The sequence below is a fragment of the Penicillium waksmanii genome (assembly GCF_028829765.1).
Source record: "Penicillium waksmanii strain IBT 27052 chromosome Unknown utg000007l:1.0-4314555.0:1.0-4317578.0, whole genome shotgun sequence".
Lineage (NCBI taxonomy): Eukaryota > Fungi > Ascomycota > Eurotiomycetes > Eurotiales > Aspergillaceae > Penicillium > Penicillium waksmanii.
In genome coordinates this window covers 1,076,935-1,101,250 of record NW_026643253.1, presented here as the reverse complement: position 1 = coordinate 1,101,250, position 24,316 = coordinate 1,076,935, and the positions used below count along the sequence as shown (strand labels likewise).

Below are 24,316 nucleotides of genomic sequence, written 5' to 3'. Positions count from 1 at the left end.
CCCATGCAGCACAAGTCCAATTTCTCTGATAGGCTATAGGCTACTCCGTAGGATCTCAGATTCAGCTAGTTCAGCAAGTTCAGCTGCACCCATCCGAAGCGAGACAGACTGGTGTCATCGTACATATACTCCGACCATAGCGTCCCAGCTCTGATGCAATACCGCAGTTGATCCCTGGCTAGAACTGTAAAGAAGAGCCAGCTGCCAACACATATACGAACGATCGACTGGATGTTCCCGAGAACCGGAATATGAAATGAAAAAGAATAAGATATTCCTTAAAAATAAAATAAAATAAAATAAAATAAAAACCTGATGCAGAGACCAAACTACCCCCGTATGTAGACTATGTACAATTTCCATTCCAAAAGGCGGCGATCGGGCCGAGACTCGAAAAAAAGTTCCGCTCACTCAATTTCTCCGCAACATCGAACCTCTCCATCTTCCATTCCCATTCGTTGCTTCGATTTCCCTCACCATCATGGCTTTCCCCCGCGTTGCGTTACCTTCGCGACTGGCTTCGGTCGCACGACGCAATGTTTTCTCTCGCCACCTGCACTCTTCGCCCTTGAGAGCGGCCGTCGCCCATCCCATCACAGCTCAAGGTCCTCCGCCCAAAGCTCCGGCCCCGGCGGAAGCTTTCAGGGAGTCAGCTGCGCAGAAGAGTAATGCAGGATCTGCTCCTGCGGGAGCAGAGGGTGAATCACAACCGACCAGGGCGAATGTTTCGCTGAAGAAGAGATTCTGGAAGGATGTTCATGTTCATGGGAAGCCTGGTATGTTTTGGCGGCCACACCCATTGTGATTCATCGCATCGCATCGCATCGCATCACATCACAACCTATTCCCATCCCGGGCTCATCTCATCGTGCTGTGAGTATGTACTAACATGTTTTTTCTTTTTTTTCAACAGGAGAATTCCAAGTACTGCTAGACAAGCGCCCCGTCCGAACCCCGAACAAGGACATCCTCTCCATCCCACCGACAAAGCCACAACTAGCCCACGCCATCGCACTAGAATGGGATGTTATGACCTCCGCCCAACAAGCCTTAAAGAGCCACCTAATCCCCCTGACCTCCCTCGCCGCACGCGCCGAGGATATCGTCCGTGAAGAGGCCCAAGGCATCAACACGACCCGCGAACAAATCATCACCACAGCCATGCGTTACCTGGAGACGGATACATTGCTATGCTGGGAACCGGAGCGAGAACGACACCCACTGGAACGACAGAATGAGAAAGGAGAGCATATCGAGAGTCTACGGGAGATCCAGGTCCGTATTTCGCAGGATATCATGAGCTTCCTGTCTACGAAGGTCTGGCCTGGTCTTGAAATTGTTCCTATCCTGGACACGCAGAGTATTCTACCCGTTGCTCAACCGAAGGCTACCCAAGAAGCTATTCGTGCTTGGGTGCAGGGATTGAAGGCTCATGATCTGGCGGGTTTGGAGAGGGGGATTCTTGCTTCTAAGAGTCTTCTTGTTGCGGTGAGGTTGGTTGTGGAGTGGAGTGAAAATTTCCGTCATGTTCAGCGGAATGAGAATGGTGGGAAGAAATTTGGATTGGAGGAGGCGACTGAGGCTTCGAGTTTGGAAGTTAAGTGGCAGACTGATATGTGGGGCGAGGTTGAGGATACTCATGATGTTAATAAGGAGGATTTGAAGCGACAGTTGGGTAGTGTGGTGATCTTGGTGAATGGCGAGACGAGATAAACGAGATAGACTTGGGTGAAGGCCTGTACCATAGAGAATGTACCATCATCAATCCAATTTGTACAATGTATTAGAGTATACCATCCCCTCTCCCCGAATGTAAGGAGTCTGTATACTCCGTAGAAAAGCGGCGTCTGCCAAGGCGGTGCAGCGATCGTCCTTCTCCCTGAGGGGAGAAAATAACCCTGAACCCTTTATCCTTAGGATCTTCTCTTCATCCAAGTCTTCTCCAGCTCCCTTCATGCACTTGTAATAGTGTTTTGTGTATCTTGAATCATGTCTGAACGGCCAGAAGGGTATGTACAAGTTGTTATGTCTCCCCTGTTGTTGTTCCCCCCCTCCTCTGGTTCCCACGGATGACGAGCCACGGTTGTCTTCGGCCGTCAACTCGCCTTCGCCTCCATGCCCATTGAATCCCTGACGAAAGTGGCTCGAAAGCTTCCTCTAGCCGCGCGTCACGGGCAAATCTCTTGGGAGAAGAAGAAAACATCGTATCGTATCTGCTGCTCTGTTAGAAGCTGCGACCTGCCACCCTCACCCGCTTATATCACATGGGAAATCCGACCACTAATATGCTCACTCCCAGGCACAAGCACAAGCGCTCGCGCAGCGCCCTGGCACTTTCCCTTTTACACCGCGATAAATCTAGAGGTGAAGACAAGAACGGAGAAGACAGCGATAAAGGTTCGGTCGGATCAACTTCCTCTGGAAATGGCTCCTTCTCCCTGAAGCACACTCGCAGTCTCAGCCGCCACACTTCTCAAACTCGCGAGGCCTCCCTCGATCCTGCATCCCCTCCAACCTCCGGCGTACCCCTCCTACATATCCCGTCCAACCAGAGCAGGCAGAGCATCCCCGCCGACAGTGTGAGTGGCTTGGACAAAGGCGCGATCACATCCGCGCCTCAGTCTCAGCCTCAGCCTCAGCCGGAGACCAGCAGCATGTCCCTCGATCAGTCGGTGCGGACCTTCCGCCTATTTGAGACCCTGCGAAGCGGCGATACCACGGCCATTTCCAAGGCGATTAAGGAATCCCAGGACCCTCAGATTGCGAATAGCTTATACGGTACCACAATCCTACACCTGGCCTTGCAGTGCGCCGAGCCCCAGGTCGTGGAGTTTGTCTTGTCATCCGGAGACGACCAGTGTATCAACGAGCAGGATCGGGAGGGAAATACCCCTCTCCACCTTGCTGCGCAACTTGGCCGCGTTTCTCTCATTCGGGAATTGCTGAATCGAGACTGTGTCAACGATGCTATCGTCAACTACCGCGGTCAAACACCACTGGAAGTCGCACGTACACCCGAGATCTTCCAGCAACTCCAACTAGCCCGCTCGCTCTTCATCGACAACAAGACACAAGAAATCCAGGTCCTGCTCGCGAAGAAAGATTACGAGAATTTGGAAAAACTATTGGAGGAACCCCGCGCCGAGGGAATCTTGGATGTCAATGCTCTGGACTTGGTCGCTGATCCTACCACTGTACAGACTGGGGGTACTTTACTGCATGAGGGTGCTCGTAATAAGGACTCCCAGCTCATTCAAATACTCCTGACTCACGGGGCGGATCCTTTCCGCCGTGATAAGAAGGGCAAGTTGCCCCAGGATGTCACAAAGGATGACAAGACTCGCGCCCTCCTTAAGAAATCCCCCGCTGCTGTGATCGCACAACGTGGTATTCAGGAGAGAGCGATTCTTGGTAACAACAATGCTCAAGGTTTATCGGCCCGGGCTTCGATCGGTGGTGAGGCGCCTCTTGCTGGCAAGGATGCTCGTGAAATGAGAGGATATCTTAAGAAATGGACCAACTATACCAGTGGCTACAAACTGCGGTGGTTTGTCTTGGAGGATGGCGTTTTGAGCTATTATAAGCACCAGGGTAAGTTTTACTTCTTCTTCTAAAGGGTGGGGGTTTCTGGGCTGGGTCTGATTCGTTTGTCCAGATGATATTGGCTCAGCTTGCCGTGGCGCTATTAATATGAGAATTGCCCGACTCAACATGGATGCACAGGATAAAACTCGGTTTGAGATTCACGGCAAATCATCTGTGAAGTATCACCTCAAGGCAAACCATGTCGTCGAGGCCAAACGCTGGTTCTGGTCACTGAACAACGCCATCCAGTGGGCTAAAGATGAGGCGAAGGAAGAAGAGCGGCAGCGCAATCAGAATGCCGAGGTCCTTCGTCAGGCAAAGATGGATCAGAGCGAAGGCCGTTCAGTTGGAACTCCGTCCGAGTCCGGTCTAAGTCACCGTCCCAGTACAAAGAGTCTCGCTCCTCCATCCACCCTAGGCGTGCCTGGTAACAGCATCACACGGCTGAGCACTCATGCCTCGCGCACAACACTTGAAACTACCCCCGAGGACGAGGTAAGCTCAGCATATGGCTCTCTTGACCAAAGCACGAATGAAGTCAACAGGGTGGCCAGCCATGCCACAACCATGCTCGATGGTGATGGCAATGATGATGATGAGGAATTTTACGACTATGCTTCTAGCCACGAAGCACCTGCGGAGGATAAGGATGCCCTGAACATCACCGCGCAGTCTGCGAAGCTCCAACTGGATCTACTTTCGAATGTCACTGCTTCACTACAGGCTGAACGGACTAAGAATCCTGGCACGGCAATTGGAGATCCTTCCTTTGAGCAAGCCCTTGGTGCCTATGAAGGCGCCGTTAGTAGTCTCAAGGGACTGGTCCAAAGTCTTCTCAAGATCTCGCGGGATCGTGATTCCTATTGGCAATACCGATTGAACAGGGAAGAACATCTGCGCCAAATGTGGGAGGAAAGTATGGCACGCGTCGCTCAAGAACATGAAGAGCTTCAGTCCAAGATGGGCGAGTCGGAGGAGAAGCGGAAACGAACTAAGCGTGCTCTGAAGGAGGCCTTGGAACATGCCACAGCCGCTAGCCGCTCAATTAGCGAAGCGCCTTCTCGTGCACCTGCCAATGATAAGGATACGCTGGAGGAGAGCCAGGAGGATTTTCGCGACACAGGCGCACCCGAGGAAGACGGGGAGGCATCGGCTCAACTTGCTGCCCGCCCTACCCTCAGCCGCAAGCACTCCAACCTGTCGAAAATCAGCAGTCTTTATGATTCTGAGTCGGATGGGGATGAGTTCTTCGATGCCATTGATGCGGGGGATATTGAAGTTGAGGATATGACGCAGGGAGAGTCTCAAGAGAAGAAGGAGCCTGAAGATGAAAGTTCACAGGCTCGTAATGATAAGGTTGCCATGATCGCACCCTCATTTAAGGGCTACGAAGAGCCTGTGCGACAAAGACTCAAAATGGACAATGACAATCGTCCCAAGATTGGCCTTTGGGTAAGTGATTAATTGCCTGATAGATATATCGTCTTCATTTGACTTTTTTTACAAATGCAAACGACTAACCAACCATTTTTTAGGGCATCTTGAAATCCATGATTGGCAAGGACATGACCAAGATGACTCTGCCGGTGTCCTTCAACGAACCAACTTCCCTACTTCAGCGTGTTGCAGAGGATCTGGAATACACTGATCTACTTGATATTGCTGCCGACCGGTCAGACTCGATGGAACGCCTGCTGTACGTGGCATCATATGCTGCAAGTGAGTACGCCTCAACCATTGGCCGTGTTGCGAAGCCCTTCAACCCCCTCCTTGGTGAAACCTTCGAGTACGTCCGGCCCGACAAGGGCTACCGGTTCTTCGTGGAACAAGTCAGCCATCACCCGCCAATTGGAGCTGCGTGGGCCGAATCGCCCAAATGGGACTACTGGGGCGAATCATCTCTCAAGTCTAAATTCTACGGCAAATCTTTCGACATTAACCTGCTGGGCACATGGTTCCTCAAACTTCGACCCGTCACCGGCGGAGAAGAGCTGTACACTTGGAAAAAGGTCACTTCCTCGGTCATCGGTATCATCACTGGAAACCCCACTGTTGATAACTACGGCCTGATGGAAATCAAAAACCACACCACGGGCGAGGTCTGCTATCTTGACTTCAAACCCCGCGGATGGAAGGCATCTTCCGCTTACCAAGTCGCCGGTAAATTAGTCGACGCGGACGGATCTCCGAAATGGAGTATTGGCGGCCGCTGGAACGACAAGATCTACGCTCGCCACACTCCCGGCTTCGAAGCACCCGTCTCAGGCCAAGACCCCGAGTCCGCAAAGACACTCCTAGTCTGGCAAGCGCACGCTCGTCCTACGGGTGTGCCATTCAACCTAACCCCCTTCGTCATCACTCTGAATGCGCTACCGGAGGGCCTGAGGGAACACTTACCTCCCACCGATACGCGACTGCGTCCGGACCAACGTGCTATGGAAGATGGCGAGTACGATCTCGCTGCGGACGAGAAACATCGCGTTGAAGAGAAGCAGCGTGCTAAGCGGAGAGAACGTGAGACCAAAGGCGAGACTTACTCGCCGCAATGGTTCGTTCGTGATAGATGCCCTGTAACGGGTGAGGATTTCTGGGCTCATAATGGCAAATATTGGTCTAGTCGAGATGCGCAGGATTGGAGCCGGTCTGAGGATATTTTCTAATCGGGCCGGAATGGATGGGATGGGACTTGAGAGGGTATTGCCATTCTTTTTGCTATTCTCTGTCCCCGGTTTCGAGTCCTGTCCTGGATGGCTCGGCTCGGCTCGGGCCCGTTCTTTTTTTTTTGGCTTCTGATTACGGTTTCTAGTCTAGACCCCTTCGCGATGTAATTTACAAGACCTTGACCTTGACTTCGGACCTTGACCTTCGTTTGGTTTGGCAGTGTTCAGTCAGTTCATGCATACACGATGCACCATGACCTGTTGTCGATATCACTTTGTTATTATCAGTGTTCAAATTAAGCCCCCTTTTTTCTGGTCCATACAAAATTTTCACTTCATGCCTTGATCTCGACAAAGTAAATTATTCACAGTATACTAGTACCATAGTATAGTTAGTCGTAGTAGTAGAGCCGCTGACTAATCACTAAGCGAGGCGGGAATACTCGTTGGGGACGAGACTCCTCCATTTTTCCAACTTCTCCAATCTCAACCTGCCAACTCCAAACCAAATCACTCCGACCGCGTGTGGACCAGAAACTGATGCGCATTCTGCGTCAATACGCGGTCGGATTATCTCACTTACTTCAATTGAGATTGAGATCGGAACTACTAACACGATATTAACCAGATCGAGCTCTGCTGGCACGCTTCAGTTTTTCTTCCAACCGCCCAACGAACCCACAAATACATTTGAAACACATCGCAACTCCACAATCCAGCTGTCCCAGTCCTCACGGACGAATACACGGACCCTTCTTGTAAGGACAGTCACCGTACTTCCACGTCTTGTGGGTGCGACCGACCGGAGCTGGATTGTGAGCTGGGGGATCTCGTCAGGGATACTCCGGTGCTTTTTCTTTTGTCTTTCGAGAGAGTCTTCTCTCGCGGAAGGGAAAGAAAGAAAGTTGCCAGAGCAAGTAAAGGGCCTTCATAGTTCATGTTATACTTGCTCAGACTCTTTCCTTTGGGGGGGAGTTTTGGTGTTTATTTACCAGAGCATGACTCCTTGCGCACCTACATTTACATCTACAATTACAATTACATATCCTTCACTTATTAATATCTTGAGAAGTACTCGAGGAAACGATTGAAATGAAATAAACCTTGGAAATCTACCTATATCATATATACACTGTATCTCCAGATTCTCTCCGTAGCCCACCCCATCCACTCACAGCTTACTCTTCGCCTTCTCGTCAGTAACATTCACCACAACCTTCCCCCAAGTCTCCCTCCCACCAAGCGCCTGCAAAGCCTTAGGCACACTCTCCAATCCAAAAAAGCTCTCATCCTTGAACGCCGTACCGCGAAACTTCCCCTGGGCAACAAGATCAAAAATCCCCTTCCAAACATCCCCAACAGTCCCCGTCTCAAACTTAGCATACTGCCCCCAATGCAAACCAACAATACTAACATTCTTCAACAACACCCGATTAAGCGCAACCTTCTCAATACTCCCGGCAGCAAACCCAATAACCAAAAGTCTCGCATTCCACGCAACACACTTAAGACTCGGCTCAATCATGCCCACAGGATCATACACGATATCAACACCTGCAGCACCATTACCGCTCCGATTCTCCTTACACAGTTTCTTAACGATCTCCGGCCAGGCCTTGTCTGTATAATCAACGACATAATCCGCGCCGAATTCTTTCGCAATCTCTCGCTTTCGGGCTGTACCGGCTGTCGCGATGACAGTCGCACCTTTCGCTTTCGCAATTTGTACAGCGGATAATCCGACTCCACCAGCGGCAGCGTGAACGAGGACCCAATCACCCTCCTTAACACCTGCCCGATGAACAAGACCCCCGTACGACGTTGGCGCCGTAACGAAAAGACCGGCCGCATCTTCGAAACTCCATCCCGAGGGGACGGGGAGGAGGGTGTGTTCTGGTGCTAGGACATGTGTGGCGTAGGCGCCTTGTGTTGCGCCGAAGACGCGGTCGCCGACCTTGTACTTGAGCGAGGACGAAGCTGACGAGGTGGGTAGGGCAGCGATTGTGCCGGCAAATTCGGCACCGCCGATCCAGGGGAGGGGGGGTTGGTGTTGGTATTTTCCTTGGATTTGGAGGATGTCGAAGAAGTTTGTTCCCGCGGAGTGGATTTCGATGAGGTATTTGTCTGGGCTTGGGGTTGGGGTTGGGACTTCGGTTGTTTTGAGGTCGAGGGGGCCCTGTGAATAGATTTTGTTAGTGTTATTTTGCGGTGTTTATTTAGAAGGGCAGCAGCGGGTTGAGCTTCGATCTCGTGTGGTACTTCGTATATAGGACTGTGGGTGGCGGGTAATGGTACTAACCTTGACGTATTCGCTGACTTGAATAGCACGCATTTTGAATAGAGGTTAAACGGGTATGTTTGGTTGGATTGGATTGGATGGGGGCTCTGGTATACGCTCTGGTGTACCAAACAAGAAGATGGGGAGATGTGTTGGTGTTGGTGGAATTGCGGAGAGGAGAGGTAGAGAGCTGTTCCCCGCAGATGCCGAGGTCCCTCGGATGCGCTGCGATGCAACGCTGGTCTACGCGGCTACGAGTATCTGCTACATGCTAATCGGAAAATCGCATATAGATTCACGTATGAAGTTGTAAATGAAGATTATTCGTCTCTGGCATCTGGCATCTTATCTCCTCTGTGCGATATACGGAGCATGAGGGATATCTCGGGAACCCATTGTGCCTCGGTCAATCCAATCTGCCGGTAGCTCTCATGTTGAAGATTGGCGGCAGAATAGCCGGGATGCCGATCCGCCAACGACCACCAATTTTGCCACGGGCACGCAATAGTTTGGTATTGGAATTGGAGTATCCCGGACGACCGAACCAGGAACCAAAATTATAATTATAATTTAAGAAAAAAAGAAATGGAATTTCTGGGATATATTCCGGGGAGGTTCCAGTGGTTTGCTCCGAATGGAAACGGCATTGACGAAATAGTCGATATCCCGGAGCATTGGATGTGACCCATCGCATGGGATAACACTATTAAATTATCAGATAGTTTCCAAGGTTTCTATTACTATTAGTCTTATCAAAATCATACTATTTTTGTCACAAGTAGAAAAAAAAACTTGATTCTATTATGTACAGCGTACTCACGAGTCACATATTGTGATCGCTCACTAATTAATCTGATGCGTGGCGAGATACTAGCCTAAGTATCCAGCCTCATCCGATGCGCATACGAGTATGCGAGTAAAACCAGATCTGCAAACGCCACAACATACCCTACATCGATCCTCCCGTCTCAACTCCGCTACTATTGCTGATGTTTGAGCCTCGTTTCATTGTCGTCACTCCCGCAGGACCAACGTGAATCATGCCGGTCAATGCAGGGGTCAGAATAACTACCCCAACCGCTGAAACAAACCGGGGATAGAACCCTTGTCGGTTCAGATTCCTCGCCGAAGGAAAGAAAAATATACTTTACGAGTATACTCCATAACTTTGCATTGTAGGTGAAACCGGCCAAGGAAGATCGCAGAAAGTGTAAAAAGTACCCTACCCTGAACAGAGTGCCCTGTAAGTACTCGTGCTCGTGCTCGTAATTACCCCCTAAAAATAGTAAAAATAGGAACCGGCACTGGAACTGGCATTGATGAAGTGTCCTCGGAGATCCCCTCTTCTTCACCTTCACCCCCTCTCCCGAGGCTCAACCTCAACCGCAATCAAGAGGCCGGGGATATATCTAAAAGGAGAAACAAAGCTTCAGACGAGGATCTCCCATCGGAACCGAAGATCATGCAAATTGGGCAGCCGTTGGACCCGGTAAAAGAGCCGGTGGACCCTTAACGGAGTACTGCGAGTAGTACTAGTCCAGGTCTGATTTTACGGTCTGATCTCGGTTAGACAGACAAGAAAAGCACAAGCACATGACATGCGTTGGAGATGGGGCATGCAGTGAAATGGGGCAGACAATCTCCCGCCGGCTTTGTCTGTCTCATAATTGCGCCATTGATAAAGTTGGTCTAGTCTGCGCTAAGTTGGTCTAGATACGCCGATGTCTTCACTAGTAGATTCGGACGACGGTGAAACTGATCTGAAAGTTCGCCACGTGCGGGTTTGAGAGATTGAGAGTAGATCAATTAATTCGCGCTGTATAAGTTGATGTAGCACAATTGGATGGATGGATGGGTGGATGGAAGGATGGATGGATGGATGATTGGATTGGATTGGTAGGGGGTATCAAGATGCTGGAACGAAAACAGATAGGAGGGTAGAATGCAGGTCCTATCGTGAGAGAGTGGACAATAGAGAGGCAGGCACAGGCATAGACACAGACACAGACACAGACACAGACAGACACAATTTGACAATATTCAGATTATATAGAGACCACTGCACAGCAGAGGTATAAGGTATCAAGAGAACAGGTTCCAATCAACGCCGTGAATCAAAAACAAAAGTGGGTAGAACAAATCAACTTTCCGCCCACGAGTGCAACACCGAGTATGTCATACATAACAAGATCTATTAGATACAGATCGCCGCCCATTTTACAACGCTGAGATATAGAGACATGGAAGAACAGATAGAAAAGTAAAAAAAGGAAGGATCGGGAGAAAAACGCAAGAAACAAAAAAAAAACAACGGAGGTATCACGGATAATAATCACAACCACTCATTCACGAGTATCAAACGCCAGGCCCAAGGTTCTGTCTGTTCTGTTCTGCCCAAAGTCGAGCCGGAAACTTTAGTTGGAGTACGGCATCATGGGCGCGCACATCACTGGTTGACTAGGCGGGAGAGAAACCATGTCGCCGTGGGGATGGTGGTAGGCTGCTTGGTAGTGGTATTTTCTGTCGGATTGATCGGGGCGAGCATGGCCGTGGTGATGTTGATGTTGACCGTAATCATATTGGAGAGACATGGTGCGCTTCCACGGCTTTGCGTCGTAAATTTGGTAGTCTTCTCCGGGGTAGTGAGTGAATTCTTGAGAAAACATTCCCTGGGGAGGAATCATGTATCCCGAGGCAGAAGCTGGAAGAGGTGTAGAGTGGGGGACAATGGATGGCGGAGTGACTGGTTCAAAGGGGACTGAGTACCAAGGGGCCGGAGGATGCATCGGTTGATTAAGACCCACGTCGAGGGAGACTGAACGAGGAGGCCACTGGGCCATATGAGTATTTGTTGCTCCCGGGCTAGGGAGACATGACTCGGGTGAAAGTGGGAGAGTCGAATAGGTCGGAGTCACAACGGAGGAAGTGTTGACCATCAAGCCTGGGCCCGCTGTGGATGTTTGACCGGGGTGCTCGAAAGAAGAAGTGGATGGACTGGGATCGGTGAATACGGCCGAGTGATCGCAAATTAAACCATCGCCCGATGGGCTGGGAGTCAGTTGTTGAGAAACGACGTGAGGCTGAGGCTGAGGCGCATAGAGGGGATGCGCCCACTCCGGGTGTTTGACGGCATCTCTTAAAATTGGCGATTGTTTCTGATTGCGAGGAGAGGCGGTAGAGGATCTTCCATCCTTGTCGAAATCATCATCTACACCCTGAGGCTTCTTGCGAGTTTGGCGTGAGGGTTTTGTAACACGCCATTTCTTGAGGCGGCTGCGCAATTGTGTTTCACTGGGGGAGGTGGTTAGTTAGCGGAGGGGAATTTGAGGGGAATGGCCAGTGGCCGAGAGGATAATCTTTTGCTCACCTTGGGTTGAAATCGTCCGAACGGATCTGCTTAATGACCTGCTTGAGTGGCCATTCCTCCTCCATGTACAGTTTGGCAATGAGGGCCTTCTTCTTCTCCCACACATCTGATGTTATCGAAGTCTTCATTCTGGGTTATAAGGTAGATCGGAACAGTGCACGATGAAGAGAGGGGGAGGAGAGGGGGAAGGAATAAGGGAGATGAGAAGATTGGGAAGAGATAGATATAAGTACAAGACAAGACACGAGAGAAGAAAGTTTGGAGAAAGAGGGAGCGATATAAACTCGGCCAACCCCAAATGGGGATGGGCCTGGATCCTCCTCCACCGCAATCTCCCATGGTGCCGGGTCTGTCACTAACGTTTCTCTTTTTTTCCCTTTGCCCCAGCGCACGCATGGTCGATCATGGCTCGGGATTGGCATGACGATGCTTGACGTGGTTGTTGGTGGATCGACGGCGATCTTCCCAAGTGGATCATTGACATCTCGCGCCATCGTGCGCTGCACCACGATTCTCCAATCTCTCCAGCCGGAGGCACAGTCTATCCCTAATGCAATGCTTGGCGCAGTAGGGTGTTCGTGCAAGACAAAGACAAGCGGAATCGACAGATCATCTTTCCGCCCCAATCCAGGATAGGATCTTGCTGACAGCTGACAGATTCTCTGTGCTTTTCTTTCTCCGTCCAGCTGGCAATTGCCGCCCCGATTCCTTCTTGCTCTATCTCCTTCATCTACTCGTACGTGATCTATCGAGTACCAATCTAGCTCGCTGCAGCTCCAATTCCGATGTGGACTGTGTGTTTTACACTTCCCCCTCATCCGGTCGGTCCAACCCTTCCAATATGGGAAGTGTCTCCAGGGACTAGGCGACGAATCGTCGCCTCTCCTGCAATGGTTTCCCTGCGGTACCGAACTAGCCTTGTGGATAGGTAGATTGAAAGTTCCGGTCCAGATAACCCAGAGACCCAGTTCTTTCTTCCCCCGTAGGCAGAAAGGATCCACTTGATCAAGGAGGAGGAGAAGGGAGGGAGGGGGTCCTCTGATTCCTGTTGCGCTGTGCTGTGCCTCCTCCTGGCCCTGGCCATCCTCTCCAGTGGGGACTTGCTGGATCTCACCCAAGAAAATCATTGGCTGCCGATCCTTTACCGGTCCAGGGATTCTCACGCGGTGTCTCTGGGTGGACTCTGCACACGGATGTCTTCCCTAATGCAGAGGGGATCAGAGCCGTTGAGCGGTTTCAAACCTTCTCTCCCTTCGGGTTTACATTTTACATACTATCTGACTTCGACATGTGCAAAATACTTGCACAGGAGGACACAAAATTGAATTACGGATGATTTGCCGGGAAATCAAGGAGGATCCTTTTCTTGTATCAGAGCGTGGGAGGGTCCTCGTCTCGGATCACTCGGCTTCGGCCCTTCCAACCACTATCAAAGAAAACGTGGGCCATACCAAGTATACAGAGTAAGTATCCTAGTCAACGAAGGAATCGACCTGCGCCCTTAACGCCCGCTTGACTTTCGTTCTCGCATTCCCATTCATTCCCCCCCTCCCCCCATTCAATGCACACACCATCCCCTGGCCTTCCCCGGTGAGTTCTTCCCTTTTGCGGAACAGCAAGTTCATCCTGAACAGAATCCGCTAGGAGGAAAACAGGTATAGTGTCCAAGCTAGTGGGAAACCCCCCCTCTCGGACGAGACCAATAATGTCGAGATTGTGGGGTACCAGTTCGTGCGCTCGCCAATCGATCCGGCCGTGGATCACCCATGATCTTCCCGGGTCCTCAATAGTGGATATTGTGGATCTAAGCTGGACTCCAACGAAGGACAGAGCCGCCCAGTAGCGTCCCAGGCGAGCTACGAGAGTACAGCCCACCCCAGCCAACCCCGTTCAAGACAGTTCACAGGGCTAAGGGGGTGAGTGGTTGATAGCAGCTCGGGTACTTACTCCGGTCTAGCCTTGTAGTTCTCCCAAGTCCTTACGCCGATGCGTGAGAGGAGGCCAAAGGATGAGAGGATGAGAGAGGATGAGAGAGAGAGAGAAGCTGGAAAGGCTGCACAGACCCGGCCGAAATCGCCACCGCACTTCCTGCACTGTCCAAGCCTTTTCATGCTACTGCCCCACCAATCACTCATGCCAGTGCCAGGCGGGGGTTGTTGTCCTGGCGGCTGCATATTGTCACACGCCGGACGATGCAGAAACTGCCAACTCGGTACTCCGAGAAGGTTTGCCATGTGCAATGGCGTTTCATACAATTCATTCATCCCCGTATATCCTGTCGATCCGGAACATGGTAACATCCATTTCTAGGGCTGCTTCCCCGGACTCTTTACCCAAGGTGTTATTCTGCACCGATTCCCATGGTTCAACGATCGGGAATGAACACCCCTTCCACTTGCCGTGATAATTGGAGATCATGATGTTCAAGGTAATACACGCCAATGTTAATTCCGACCGCCACCCGGGAGCCCTCACCCGAAACCCTAACAGTTTTCTTTGTTTGAGAGTTGAAGTCAAATTCCAAATTAAATTCCACTGTACTGGAGCAAGGCAGAGCAAGGCAGAGCAAGACACGGTTCTCTCGAATCGCGCCACTCGTCCATCTGGCCAATCTAATCTCGAGAAGCTGCCCGAGATACAACTAGTTTTAAGACACAATAAAAAAAAGCTGGGGAATAGTTCGCCTAGACTAGATCCAAGCAAGATCGGAGGAATTGCACTGGCCACGCCAATGTTCACCCATGCGTTCAAACAGCAAGAGATGGCGGCTGGTACCGCGGGAATGGAGCAGGGGGTGCAACACAGACCCCCCCAGTTGCGATAATGCAAGATGGAAATTCAAAATAACCTCCTCCATACGGAGTAGGTAGCAGTACTAGTTCTCCTCCCCGATGGAAGGCTGCCTGGGCATGAAGCCCGCTTTTTTTAAGCTGACATTCCACTCACCACACCCCCTTTTTCACGCCTTTACCCCGATCCAATAGGCTAGACGGATGATTTTCTTTTTTTCAAGAAACCTGAGCAATCAAAGGCCCTGCCCGATATTACACTATAGCTGGTTTCCGGATCACCGTGGGTCTCTCTTTCTGCAGCTCATGGGAGTTTCCCCGAAGCTTCCCAGGACGGACCCGATAGGTCGGGATTCTCTCTCCAGATGGGGTATTTCCTATGCGATATGCAGCTCGCCAATCAAAACCCCGGTCGGGTGATCAGTGGGGGCACAGTTTACACTACGGAGTAGTCTCCAACAGCCGTGCTCTTCAACCGAGGACACTCACATCCTTTGGATAGACCCAACAAAATGAACCCACATCTTGCCATATGACCTCCTCTTACAGTGGTACATACATTGCTGCATACGTAGTTACTCTCCAAGCGAAGTGATGATATGACTCGCTTAGAAAGATAAGAACGTTTACCTACCCGTGCAGAACCTCAAACTATAATTCCAATGACTCCAACTGCCTCCAACGTATTTCGTATCGAAAGTCACCTATAGGGATCCACTTAGCCCCACCTCAACCTCGTGGGTGAGATGTCTAGAAGCTTGCAGACTACGGAGCTAAACTAGCCCTAGCTCTACGAGGCAACGGAGCATTGCTGCCGAGATGGGTCACAGGTAGGGTAGGGCAGGAGCGGGCAGGACGTCCTTATTCGAGTACGGAGTAACCCCCAAGAGAACTCCGTACAGAGCTCCAAAGGGGGGGAGATCGACGTGATCCGAGAGGATCGACCGGGCGACCCTGATCCTCCATAGTAACTAATGCTGTGAATGGACCACCTGGTCTGTGACCGACGACCTGACCAGCTCTCCGGGTCCTCTCCAGCCCTTGGGCCGAGAACAAGTCGTTGGGTCATCATGTTGGAGAAAATAACCTTCCTTCACAATATACCTAGGTACAAACCCAGATAGAAAACAAGAAAATGCTCTGTACGAGTAGAGACGCTCTCCAAGATCGGGGCAAGAACTCTAACAAGAAACCCGTGCATGCAAGACTGTCTCACGACTAACGTTAGATCAGAACCTTAAACAGCCAGCATGGAAATAACGGAAGAAGAGTTAAGTCCGTGATGAACCCCCCCAGTTGCATCATGAGCACAGGGCAAGTCTTCCCTTCTGGGCTAATCATGATCACCGTACGAAGCAGGGCTGGTGATCCAAGTTGGTGGGAACAATGTGTTAGGCACTCCATACGGAGTAAAATAATAATAATAAAAAAAAAAAAAAAAAAACAAAGTGCGCACGGTGAGTTATGGATGGATTGTGTGAAGCTAGCCTAGCTTCTTCCTATGCCGAACTGTGCGAAATACTCCACTCTGACAAGATGAGGATATTCTCCGGATTTGCCGTTTAGCCATTGTGCCTGTGCCTGTGTCTGTGCTTGTGCTTGTGCCTCCTCTTCCCGTTTAATCTAAAATAATTTGGAATTTGGCAAGGAGAGCATCGGGAGGGATTTTCGGAATAAACCACTACTATACCCGTATCTTCTCCACAACGACGCACATGGCGCTCTCTGTAAGCCTGTAAACTTGGTCTATACTTGATGCCGTCGGAATTAGGCCCATAACACTATGCCTTAATTAAGCTCTAGCGCTGATGGAAAACAATGAGATGGTTTTACATATCTACAGAGTAACCACTTTTGGTCATGGTCCATGTTCATCAGGGGAGGTCCTGCTTGGCTCTGGGGGGGGTACGGAGTACAGGAAGAGATCTCCCTCCAGATTACAGAGTGGATCTTGATGGATCTTGAGAGGATCTTCGTAGATTAAACACAGGGAGTAGCCCGGACGGAGTACGGATACAAATCGGAGAATCAACAGGCCCAGCCACCACCGCCGCCCCCTCCAAACTCAAAAAACCTTACTCCGGATGAGGAAAAGGTAATCAAAACAAAGACGGCGCTATTCCCACCCAGTATAGTACCTATACACAGCCAATATCCTCATAATGCACGTCTCTTTTCTTTCTCTCCACATTTCTTCGAGACTATTAGTGTCCATCTCCACTCACGCCACCGACATCCTTCAAAAGAGGTCGCGTGAGAGATGTGGTCCACATCTTCTTGAGTCATGTCAGGAGAGATGAAAAAGATGACTGTGCGGGAAGGAGAGCAAGACAAGAAATGAAGTTGGTTATAGAAAAAAATATATAGAAAAAAACACGAGAGAAGAGAATGATGATGATAAAAAAAAGACACCAGAGAACATACACAGTTCACACAAAATGAATAGATTAGAATTAAAAGAAAGGAAAAAGGACAGGTAAAAGAAAAGAAAGAGGAACTCAATTAGGTAGTCAGCTCCGGAAATAGACAAGATGCATTTGTGAAACGTCGAGGGGAAGACTCTTGCGTGGGGCGCTCAAGACTCATGCTTAACAGGGAAAAAACCCCCCGGCCATCTCTGACAGAAGTCAGGAAAAACAAAACAATAGACCTCAAACTCGAGTGATGAGAAATTCACTCTTTTTCCCTCGCACGACGAGAAGGCTCTCCCTCAGCTTCCCTCAGCGACGTCGTTTCAGGTGGTGTTCCTTGCCCTTCTTGGACCTTTTCTTACTCTTGTCCAGTGGTAGTACAAGGGGTTCATCACGCATGTTCCATTCCATGAAACGAAGCAGGTAATCGTCAATGTGACCAGGTAGCTTCTCGTCAGGCACCGAGGTGGCACCCGGGACTTGGGTTCCGTCTTCTGCTGCAGGCAAGGGAGTACCGGCCTGAGCAGGGGTCCCATGTGAGGCACTCTGCGCTTCTTCAAAGTCTCCATCGTCCGCATGCTCGAGCTCCTTCTGCGCATTCTTGGCTGCGTCGATATCTTCCTTGTCCTCGGCCTGCTCGAGGTTTCGGGGCGCGGTTGTGATACGATTGCCCAAGACGCGGTCCATGGCTGCGCTAGCCTCGTCTTGGCCGTCGCGCTCATCGGTCTCCTCGATGATCTTATTCTGTTCCCGCAACTTGGTGAAGTAGTCGGTGGTGAACTCGCCCTCTTGGATAATGACATCGTCTAGCATCCGTTTCTGGTTGGATTTGCGGAGGATGTTGGACTCGATCGTATACTCGGACACGAAGCGGTAGATGTGCACGTCGCGGGTCTGGCCGATACGATGGCAACGGTCTTGACACTGTTTGTCCATGGCGGGGTTCCAGTCGAGATCGTAGAAGATGACCGTGTCAGCACCCGTGAGATTGATACCCAGACCACCTGATCGACTGGATAGGATGAATGCCAAGATGCGAGGATCACTATTGAACCGCTCGGTCAGCATCTGTCGCGATTCGACCTTTGTAGTACCGTCGAGTCGTAAGTAGCGATGCCCATGGATGTTAAGGAACTGTTCCAAGATATCGAGCATCTTGGTCATCTGCGTGAAGATCAGAGCTCGATGACCGCCCGCTTTGAGGTCGCGCAACAGCTTGTCAAGACGCTGGAGCTTGCCACAATCGTACTGTAACAACCGCCTATCTGGGAACGCAATGGATAGTCGCATTCGCGACTCATGGAAAGGGTCGTAAGGTTGCTCTTTGTCGGTATTGGTCAAGAGTCGCGTCTCCACAGGGGTCAGGGCAGCTTCTGTTGTGCCAGAAGCGACTGCGGCGGGGGTAACGCAGGCGAACCTTTGGACGTAACCGTCCATATCGAGAGCCCGTTCTTCAAGTGTGAGAATCATGGACGCAAGTACAGATGACCGGCTTGACAGCCATTCAGCCATGTTACTTTTTTGCAGCGGGGCATTAGAGAGCGCATGCTCCTTGTTGGTGCCAGCCCTGAGAAATTCGATCAAGCTGCTACCGTAGATGGGTCGACGACCATGACGCTTTGATTCAAAGTAGAGAGAACGCTCGAGCTCGGCCATTCTCCTCTTACGACAAGCATTCTCCAATGACTCCAGAATCGTTTCCATGCGCGACCCATCGAAGCCCATCTTCCAATTGGTGCGCTGGTATTGGTGCTCACGGAGGGTCTTGAACGGCCCAAAGGCCATCAGTCGAATGCTGTCGTCAGCCAAGCGGCGCGAAATATCCTCCCGAGATATGGGTGCAAGGTTCAGAAAGTCCAGGTCGACCTTCGTCAGAGGGTGATCGAAAAGCAACCTTCGTCGAACAAGGGATTCCTTCATCTTGTATTCCGTAGCCACCGACCGGGGCATCGCAAATGACGTAGAGATGGGTCTTGTTTCGAAAAGATCGGGATGGTTGCAGACCTTGCGCAGCTGCATGAGACAGTGGATGATGGACAGGAAGTTGCCGGAAGCCAAGGTTTCCTTTGTCTGTGCCATGGACATGAAGCCATCGTAGAGGAATCGCTGGCGCTTAGAAAGTCGACAGTAGACCACATGCTCGTATTTGCCAGGCATCTGCTTCTCGACATCGGCCTTGAGGCGTCGTAGGATATACGGGCGAAGAACGGTATGGAGTTTTGTCACCACTTGCTTGGCCTCGTCGTCCATGGTTTCCCTTCCGTGTTCAAGAATTTGCTCAACTGGTCGACGGAACCATTCCGAGAAGTCTTTGAGATCAGCGAAGCCTTCGACGCCAGCGCCTTTGCCATCGGAGGGCATGAGGAAGAACAGAAGAGACCACAGCTCTGTGAGATTGTTCTGCAGCGGGGTACCGGTCAAGAGAAGTCTGGCCCGGGTTCTGAAGGTAAGGAGGGCCTGCCATCTCTGTGATCGGAAGTTCTTAATGTTATGAGCTTCGTCGAGAATCATGTAGTGCCAGCTTCTCCGCTTAAGAGGTTGCTGATCTTGCAAGACGAGCTGATATGATGTGATTAGAACATTCCAGGCATTGTCATCGGTCCAGCCTTTGCGCTTCTGCTTGCGTTCTTCCTGGTTGCCATAGTAGGTCATAATCTTGAAACCAGGACACCATTTCTTGAATTCCATTTCCCAGTTGAGGATGACACTAGTAGGCACGACCACAAGATGAGGTCCCCAAATACCATGGTCAACAGCAAGATGGGCGAGTAAAGCGATCGTTTGAATAGTTTTTCCAAGACCCATTTCGTCGGCCAGAATTCCGTTGATGTGGCTGTTGTAGAGACCAGCAAGCCAGTCCAGTCCATAATGTTGGTATTCACGCAGTGTACCACGAAGGAGGTGTGGAATCGGTGTTTTCAAGCCGGGTGGTGGGGAGTGACTAGGTTGTAATGACTTCTCCACGGCGGGTTCGTATGAAGAGACGGATTCGGGTTCGGATGGCTTCGTGGCAAACGTCCCAGGAGAAGCCTCACTAGATAGTTCTCCATTGGGCCGAGCATCTTGAATGGATTCTCCAGTCAATTCGGGTCGTTCTATTACTTCATCAACTTCCTCCTCGTCGTCGTCGATAGGGGGGGTTGGATTCGGGCTCCGTGGGTTCGAGTGACTCTGGCGCTGGAGGATGGTCGTTCATGGGGGTATCAGCCGTCGAGACATCTTCCGTATCCATGGGGTCCACCACAGATGCTTCAATGACTTCAGCTGGGGTGCCTTCGGAAGAAATCCTTTCCTGTAGACCATTGGGGGTAAGGGAAACTTCCTCGGGGTCTTCTGTTTCGTTCTCTTCGGCTTCCCCATCGAATGCTAATTTGAATTCCATATCTTCGTCTGGGTTTGTCGCAACGTCCACCTCTTCTTGTTCCCCGTTCACTTCTTCTCCGTCTTTGGCAATGGGAAGATCATTGGATGAAAAGAATCCAAACAGGCCAGGCTCACCGTCACTCTCGCCGCCAGACTCCTCTTCGCTCTCCTCTTCGTCGTCGTCATCATCATCACTGTCGCCCATGTCATCGTCCATATCAGTCGAGTTATCGCTATCATCCATCATTACTGAATCAAGGTCGTCCATCTTGGAATCGGCTGGAGTTGCATGTGAATCTGTGTCACCAGGAACAGCTTCGCTTTCGTTCATCACCGATGGCGTGACACCAGATAACACAGACATCTGGTCTCCGCTGTCTTCAGCAGGGAGTTTGGCGTATTTCAATCGAAGTTCTTCTGCAGTAAGAGTCGCATCATCGTCAACATTGGCGTCGTCATCAAGATCTGACTCCGAAGAGGACATATTGCTTTCATTATCTGCTCCAGATTCAGACGAAGAGTCTGTACCTTCCTCTTCTCCTTCACTGGTTGGGGCATCGCTGGGAACTTCTCCAAGAATCTCCGAGCGGCGCTTCTCGAAAAGCATTGTTGATTTCTTAATAGCACGGTCAAGGGCTTGCTGATCCTGTACTTTTCGCTCTTCTTCCCAGCGTGCCAGTCGAGCTTGATCAATCTCGGCACGGGTCAAATCAAACATCTTTTGCAAATCCTTGCCCAACTGTTTGCGTTTGACTCGTAGCTCATCTTGCTGTTCACGAAGAATGTCCTCGGGGTTCTTGTGGCGTTTCCTGTAGGCGTCGGCGCACCACTGCGCAAACAATTTCGCCATTTGTCGATGGCGCTTGTGTTCCTTGTCCAGCAATTTTTGGAAGTACAGTGCATGGGAAACCAGATGGTCCTGGTGCGAGTACTGTGGGGGAGGTTCCTCCTGTTGATCGGTGATGTAGGCTGAGCAAACCTCCGAGCTCAACGGACCACCAGGCTCAGCCGCAGTCTGCACTTGACGTCGTCTCTTAGCTTCCTCCAAGGCCTCCTGCTCCGATAACAGACTCGGAGCATCCTCTTGTTCTACCCATTCCCGGAACGAGGTATATTTTTTGGTCGTGATGTGGCCAGGGTGTCGAACGGGTAGAATCGGCTTCTTGACTTTAATCCGAAGTCGCGGAACCTTTTGGGATCCGGACTCCATCTCTTCCGTGTCTCCATTGAGATCGTCTAAATCGTCGCCGTCGGTTGGGGGGATGGCTGAAATGGAGGTGCGATCACGGAGTTGGTGGGGACTTGCGCCGTTTGCGCCGGTTCGAGGGCGGTGCTGGGTACCGGAGCTCCGAGATCTGATGCGCGAGTGGTTTGATTTAGATGCTGGCGATTGCGAATTAGACTGTTGCTTAGTAGAAGTTCCCCTTGATGGCGCCGTCCGGGGTGACCCATTGGTAGTCGCTTTGCCACCAAGCTTCCCATTGACCACGGCACGCGACTGGGTCACGGCCAGTGGTGATGACGTGGCCGGTTTGACGCTATCGCGAGTATTCTTCTTGGCATAGTCGTTTTGCGCGGCGCGAGTATGTCGTTTGTCGGATTGGGGTTGAAACTCCATAGGGACCGCGTTTTGACGAGACGACCTTCGCTTGCCCTCTAGCTGAAATGAGGTAGGCCCCTCGACCCCGACCTTCTTCCATGGTGGTGACGGTGGCCGCGGCGTTGAGCGACGCGACGGGGTAGTATCTGTCAGTCTTCGCTTCTTGGAGGGGGGGCCCTCTAGTTGATGGACAGTTTCATCGTCTTTCGGCTCGGAAGGGATCGATTCGTAGGGGCCAGAAGTAGGAATATTTTCTAGGACGGAATCTTCGGGACCAGGCGTGTCGGGAACAGGTGTTACGCGTTCATCTTGGGGTGATGGGCCACTGGAACTGCCGTTTTGCATGACTTGAAGTCGCGGGCGACAGGGGCCTTCTGCACAGTTGACCCCAGTTCTCCCAACAATGACGCAGTCGGAGTAGGCGATTTTGGCATCAGAAGGTAGGTAGAGTCAAGTCGAGGTGCCACACGAAGTTTGGCATGCTTATCGGCTTTGTGGCGTGGATGGGGATGAAAAAACGACCAGGACGGGGGAATGCGTGAGGGAGTGGTTTTTTCCATCATCCGAGCCTTGCCTTGTCAGCGCGCCGCGTTGTTGCTGGCCTTGGTGCCTCAGGTGGCAATACTGCCGGGTTTGGCCGCCCAAACCTCCAACTTCAACTTCAACTTCATTCGCTCACTCCACTCCCCTCCACCCTTTCACCCGCCTTCCTCTCCACTCCTTAAGGCGATACAGTGAGTTATTTCCTTTTTTCACGGTCCAGGAATTGTCCCTTATCTTTTTCCCCAAATTGTTAACCCTCAATTGCTTTTACAGATGCTTCCTCAACGGATCCTGGCCCGGCGCCTCCCCCAGGTTGCTGCTCGCCACGCCATTGCCACCCGCGCCGCTTTCTCTCAGATGCCTGCTCTTCGCTCTACCGCTGATATCGAAGACCCTCACCAGGTACGCATTCCGAATGGCCACCGGTCAACTCCGTCATAACCGCACATACCCATACCCATATCCGTGTCCACATTCTAACTAAACCTCTAGAACAACAACTACCCCAACCCTCCCCGTGTGAAGCGTCAGTTCAGAGATCCCCACGGTGGCTGGTGGGATGCGCAAGAGAAGCGTAACTTCGGCGAACCCGTCCACGAGGACAATGAGGTCCTTGGTGTTTTCAGTCCCGAGCAATACACCCACGTTTCCGCCGGCAAGGGCTTCCTCCACCTCGGTGCTTTCGTGGTGGCTTTCCTATCTCTCGTCGGAGTTGTCAGCATCTACCACCCTGACAAGCCCACTGTGCCCAAGACCTACGAGGATGGTTTGGAGAAGGAGCTGGGAGGCCCCAATGCTCTGCCGGTAAGCAAACGATCCTCCCAGAAGATATGCGCCGATTGGAATCGATCTAGCAGTGCTAACTTTCTTTTGTTTCACAGGCTCGCAAAGCTGGTGAGGACAAGTGGTGATTCGAATCTGCTTTATTTTGTTCGTTCTCTCTCTGAGTGTGTGTAAATACCAATACGACTTTCTTCCTTTATTCGGCGTCACTTGAGGGCTCTGATGATCAATGGAGCCAGGCCGATTGGTTTCAGCTTCTTTGAAATATCTTCAATCAGCCCAATAAAAGAAATATGACATTTCCTTTTGTTCAACAACAACTTGTTTCAACCTCGGCTTGTGACAACTCTGATGACGTGGGGTAGGCGCATATCCGTGAAGCCACAAGCCACTTGAGGCTCCACAACGAGAGCAGCAATGCGTCAGAAGTCCCAGAACTGTTTTGTTTCTGTTCCTGTTTCATTTGCCTTGTTTTATTTGTCTCGTGCAGAAACCTCTTGTAGATCAATCTCCGGGGTACTGCGCGGGGGTGCTTTCCTAGAGAAAGGAGAGTACATAGAAGGGACTCTTGATACTGATTAATAATCTTGAGTTTTTTCGCAAGCTTGCAATAGTAACTACCTTGAGTAAGCGACTATGTTCGCTCAAGTTTATAGAGCTAACAGAAGCAGCGGTGGATCCTCGGTGATACCCATTCGTCATGAGTTGAGGGGGAAGTATGAGTATACTAGATCACCCTTGCATTGCGCCTGCGTATCCCCGTAGCGCCCGCAGGATAACCAGGATCCTTGGATAAAAAACCAGAAAGGCTTACGAATGTTGTCCCTATGATTCAACCCAAATGAGTGGTTGTCATATACTCTCATCTCCCATCTCGTCAGGCAGTGTTTCTAGCTCGGGCGCCTATCGTAGTTCGGCAGCCTTTGTGGTGTTTCAT

At 51.0% G+C, this 24,316-nt stretch overlaps 6 protein-coding genes across 6 annotated transcripts; 3 read left to right on the top strand and 3 right to left on the bottom strand.

The window, feature by feature from the left end:
• Positions 1 to 481: 481 nt before the first annotated feature.
• N7481_007265 (ATP synthase complex assembly protein ATP12) lies at positions 482 to 1,713 on the top strand (the record flags this gene model as incomplete). Its single annotated transcript, XM_057266484.1, has 2 exons — positions 482 to 776; positions 914 to 1,713. 2 exons carry the CDS (start codon positions 482 to 484, stop codon positions 1,711 to 1,713), a joined length of 1,095 nt encoding a protein of 364 aa, XP_057120685.1.
• A 551-nt stretch (positions 1,714 to 2,264) lies between these two features.
• Positions 2,265 to 6,245, top strand: N7481_007264 (OSBP family protein; the record flags this gene model as incomplete). The annotated part of the gene is made up of 3 exons (XM_057266483.1): positions 2,265 to 3,591; positions 3,656 to 5,037; positions 5,121 to 6,245. The coding sequence occupies 3 exons, from the start codon at positions 2,265 to 2,267 to the stop codon at positions 6,243 to 6,245; spliced, it is 3,834 nt and encodes a 1,277-aa protein (XP_057120684.1).
• Positions 6,246 to 7,416: 1,171 nt separating this feature from the next.
• Positions 7,417 to 8,577, bottom strand: N7481_007263 (NADPH:quinone oxidoreductase family protein; the record flags this gene model as incomplete). The annotated part of the gene is made up of 2 exons (XM_057266482.1): positions 7,417 to 8,421; positions 8,545 to 8,577. The coding sequence occupies 2 exons, from the start codon at positions 8,575 to 8,577 to the stop codon at positions 7,417 to 7,419; spliced, it is 1,038 nt and encodes a 345-aa protein (XP_057120683.1).
• A 2,360-nt stretch (positions 8,578 to 10,937) lies between these two features.
• On the bottom strand, positions 10,938 to 12,018 carry N7481_007262 (Clr5 domain-containing protein; the record flags this gene model as incomplete). Its single annotated transcript, XM_057266481.1, has 2 exons — positions 10,938 to 11,814; positions 11,891 to 12,018. The coding sequence occupies 2 exons, from the start codon at positions 12,016 to 12,018 to the stop codon at positions 10,938 to 10,940; spliced, it is 1,005 nt and encodes a 334-aa protein (XP_057120682.1).
• A 5,381-nt stretch (positions 12,019 to 17,399) lies between these two features.
• On the bottom strand, positions 17,400 to 22,398 carry swr1 (putative SNF2 family helicase/ATPase (Swr1); the record flags this gene model as incomplete). The annotated part of the gene is made up of 2 exons (XM_057266480.1): positions 17,400 to 20,267; positions 20,332 to 22,398. 2 exons carry the CDS (start codon positions 22,396 to 22,398, stop codon positions 17,400 to 17,402), a joined length of 4,935 nt encoding a protein of 1,644 aa, XP_057120681.1.
• Positions 22,399 to 22,869: 471 nt separating this feature from the next.
• On the top strand, positions 22,870 to 23,507 carry N7481_007260 (uncharacterized protein; the record flags this gene model as incomplete). Its single annotated transcript, XM_057266479.1, has 3 exons — positions 22,870 to 22,998; positions 23,089 to 23,400; positions 23,478 to 23,507. 3 exons carry the CDS (start codon positions 22,870 to 22,872, stop codon positions 23,505 to 23,507), a joined length of 471 nt encoding a protein of 156 aa, XP_057120680.1.
• Between the last annotated feature and the right edge of the window lie 809 nt (positions 23,508 to 24,316).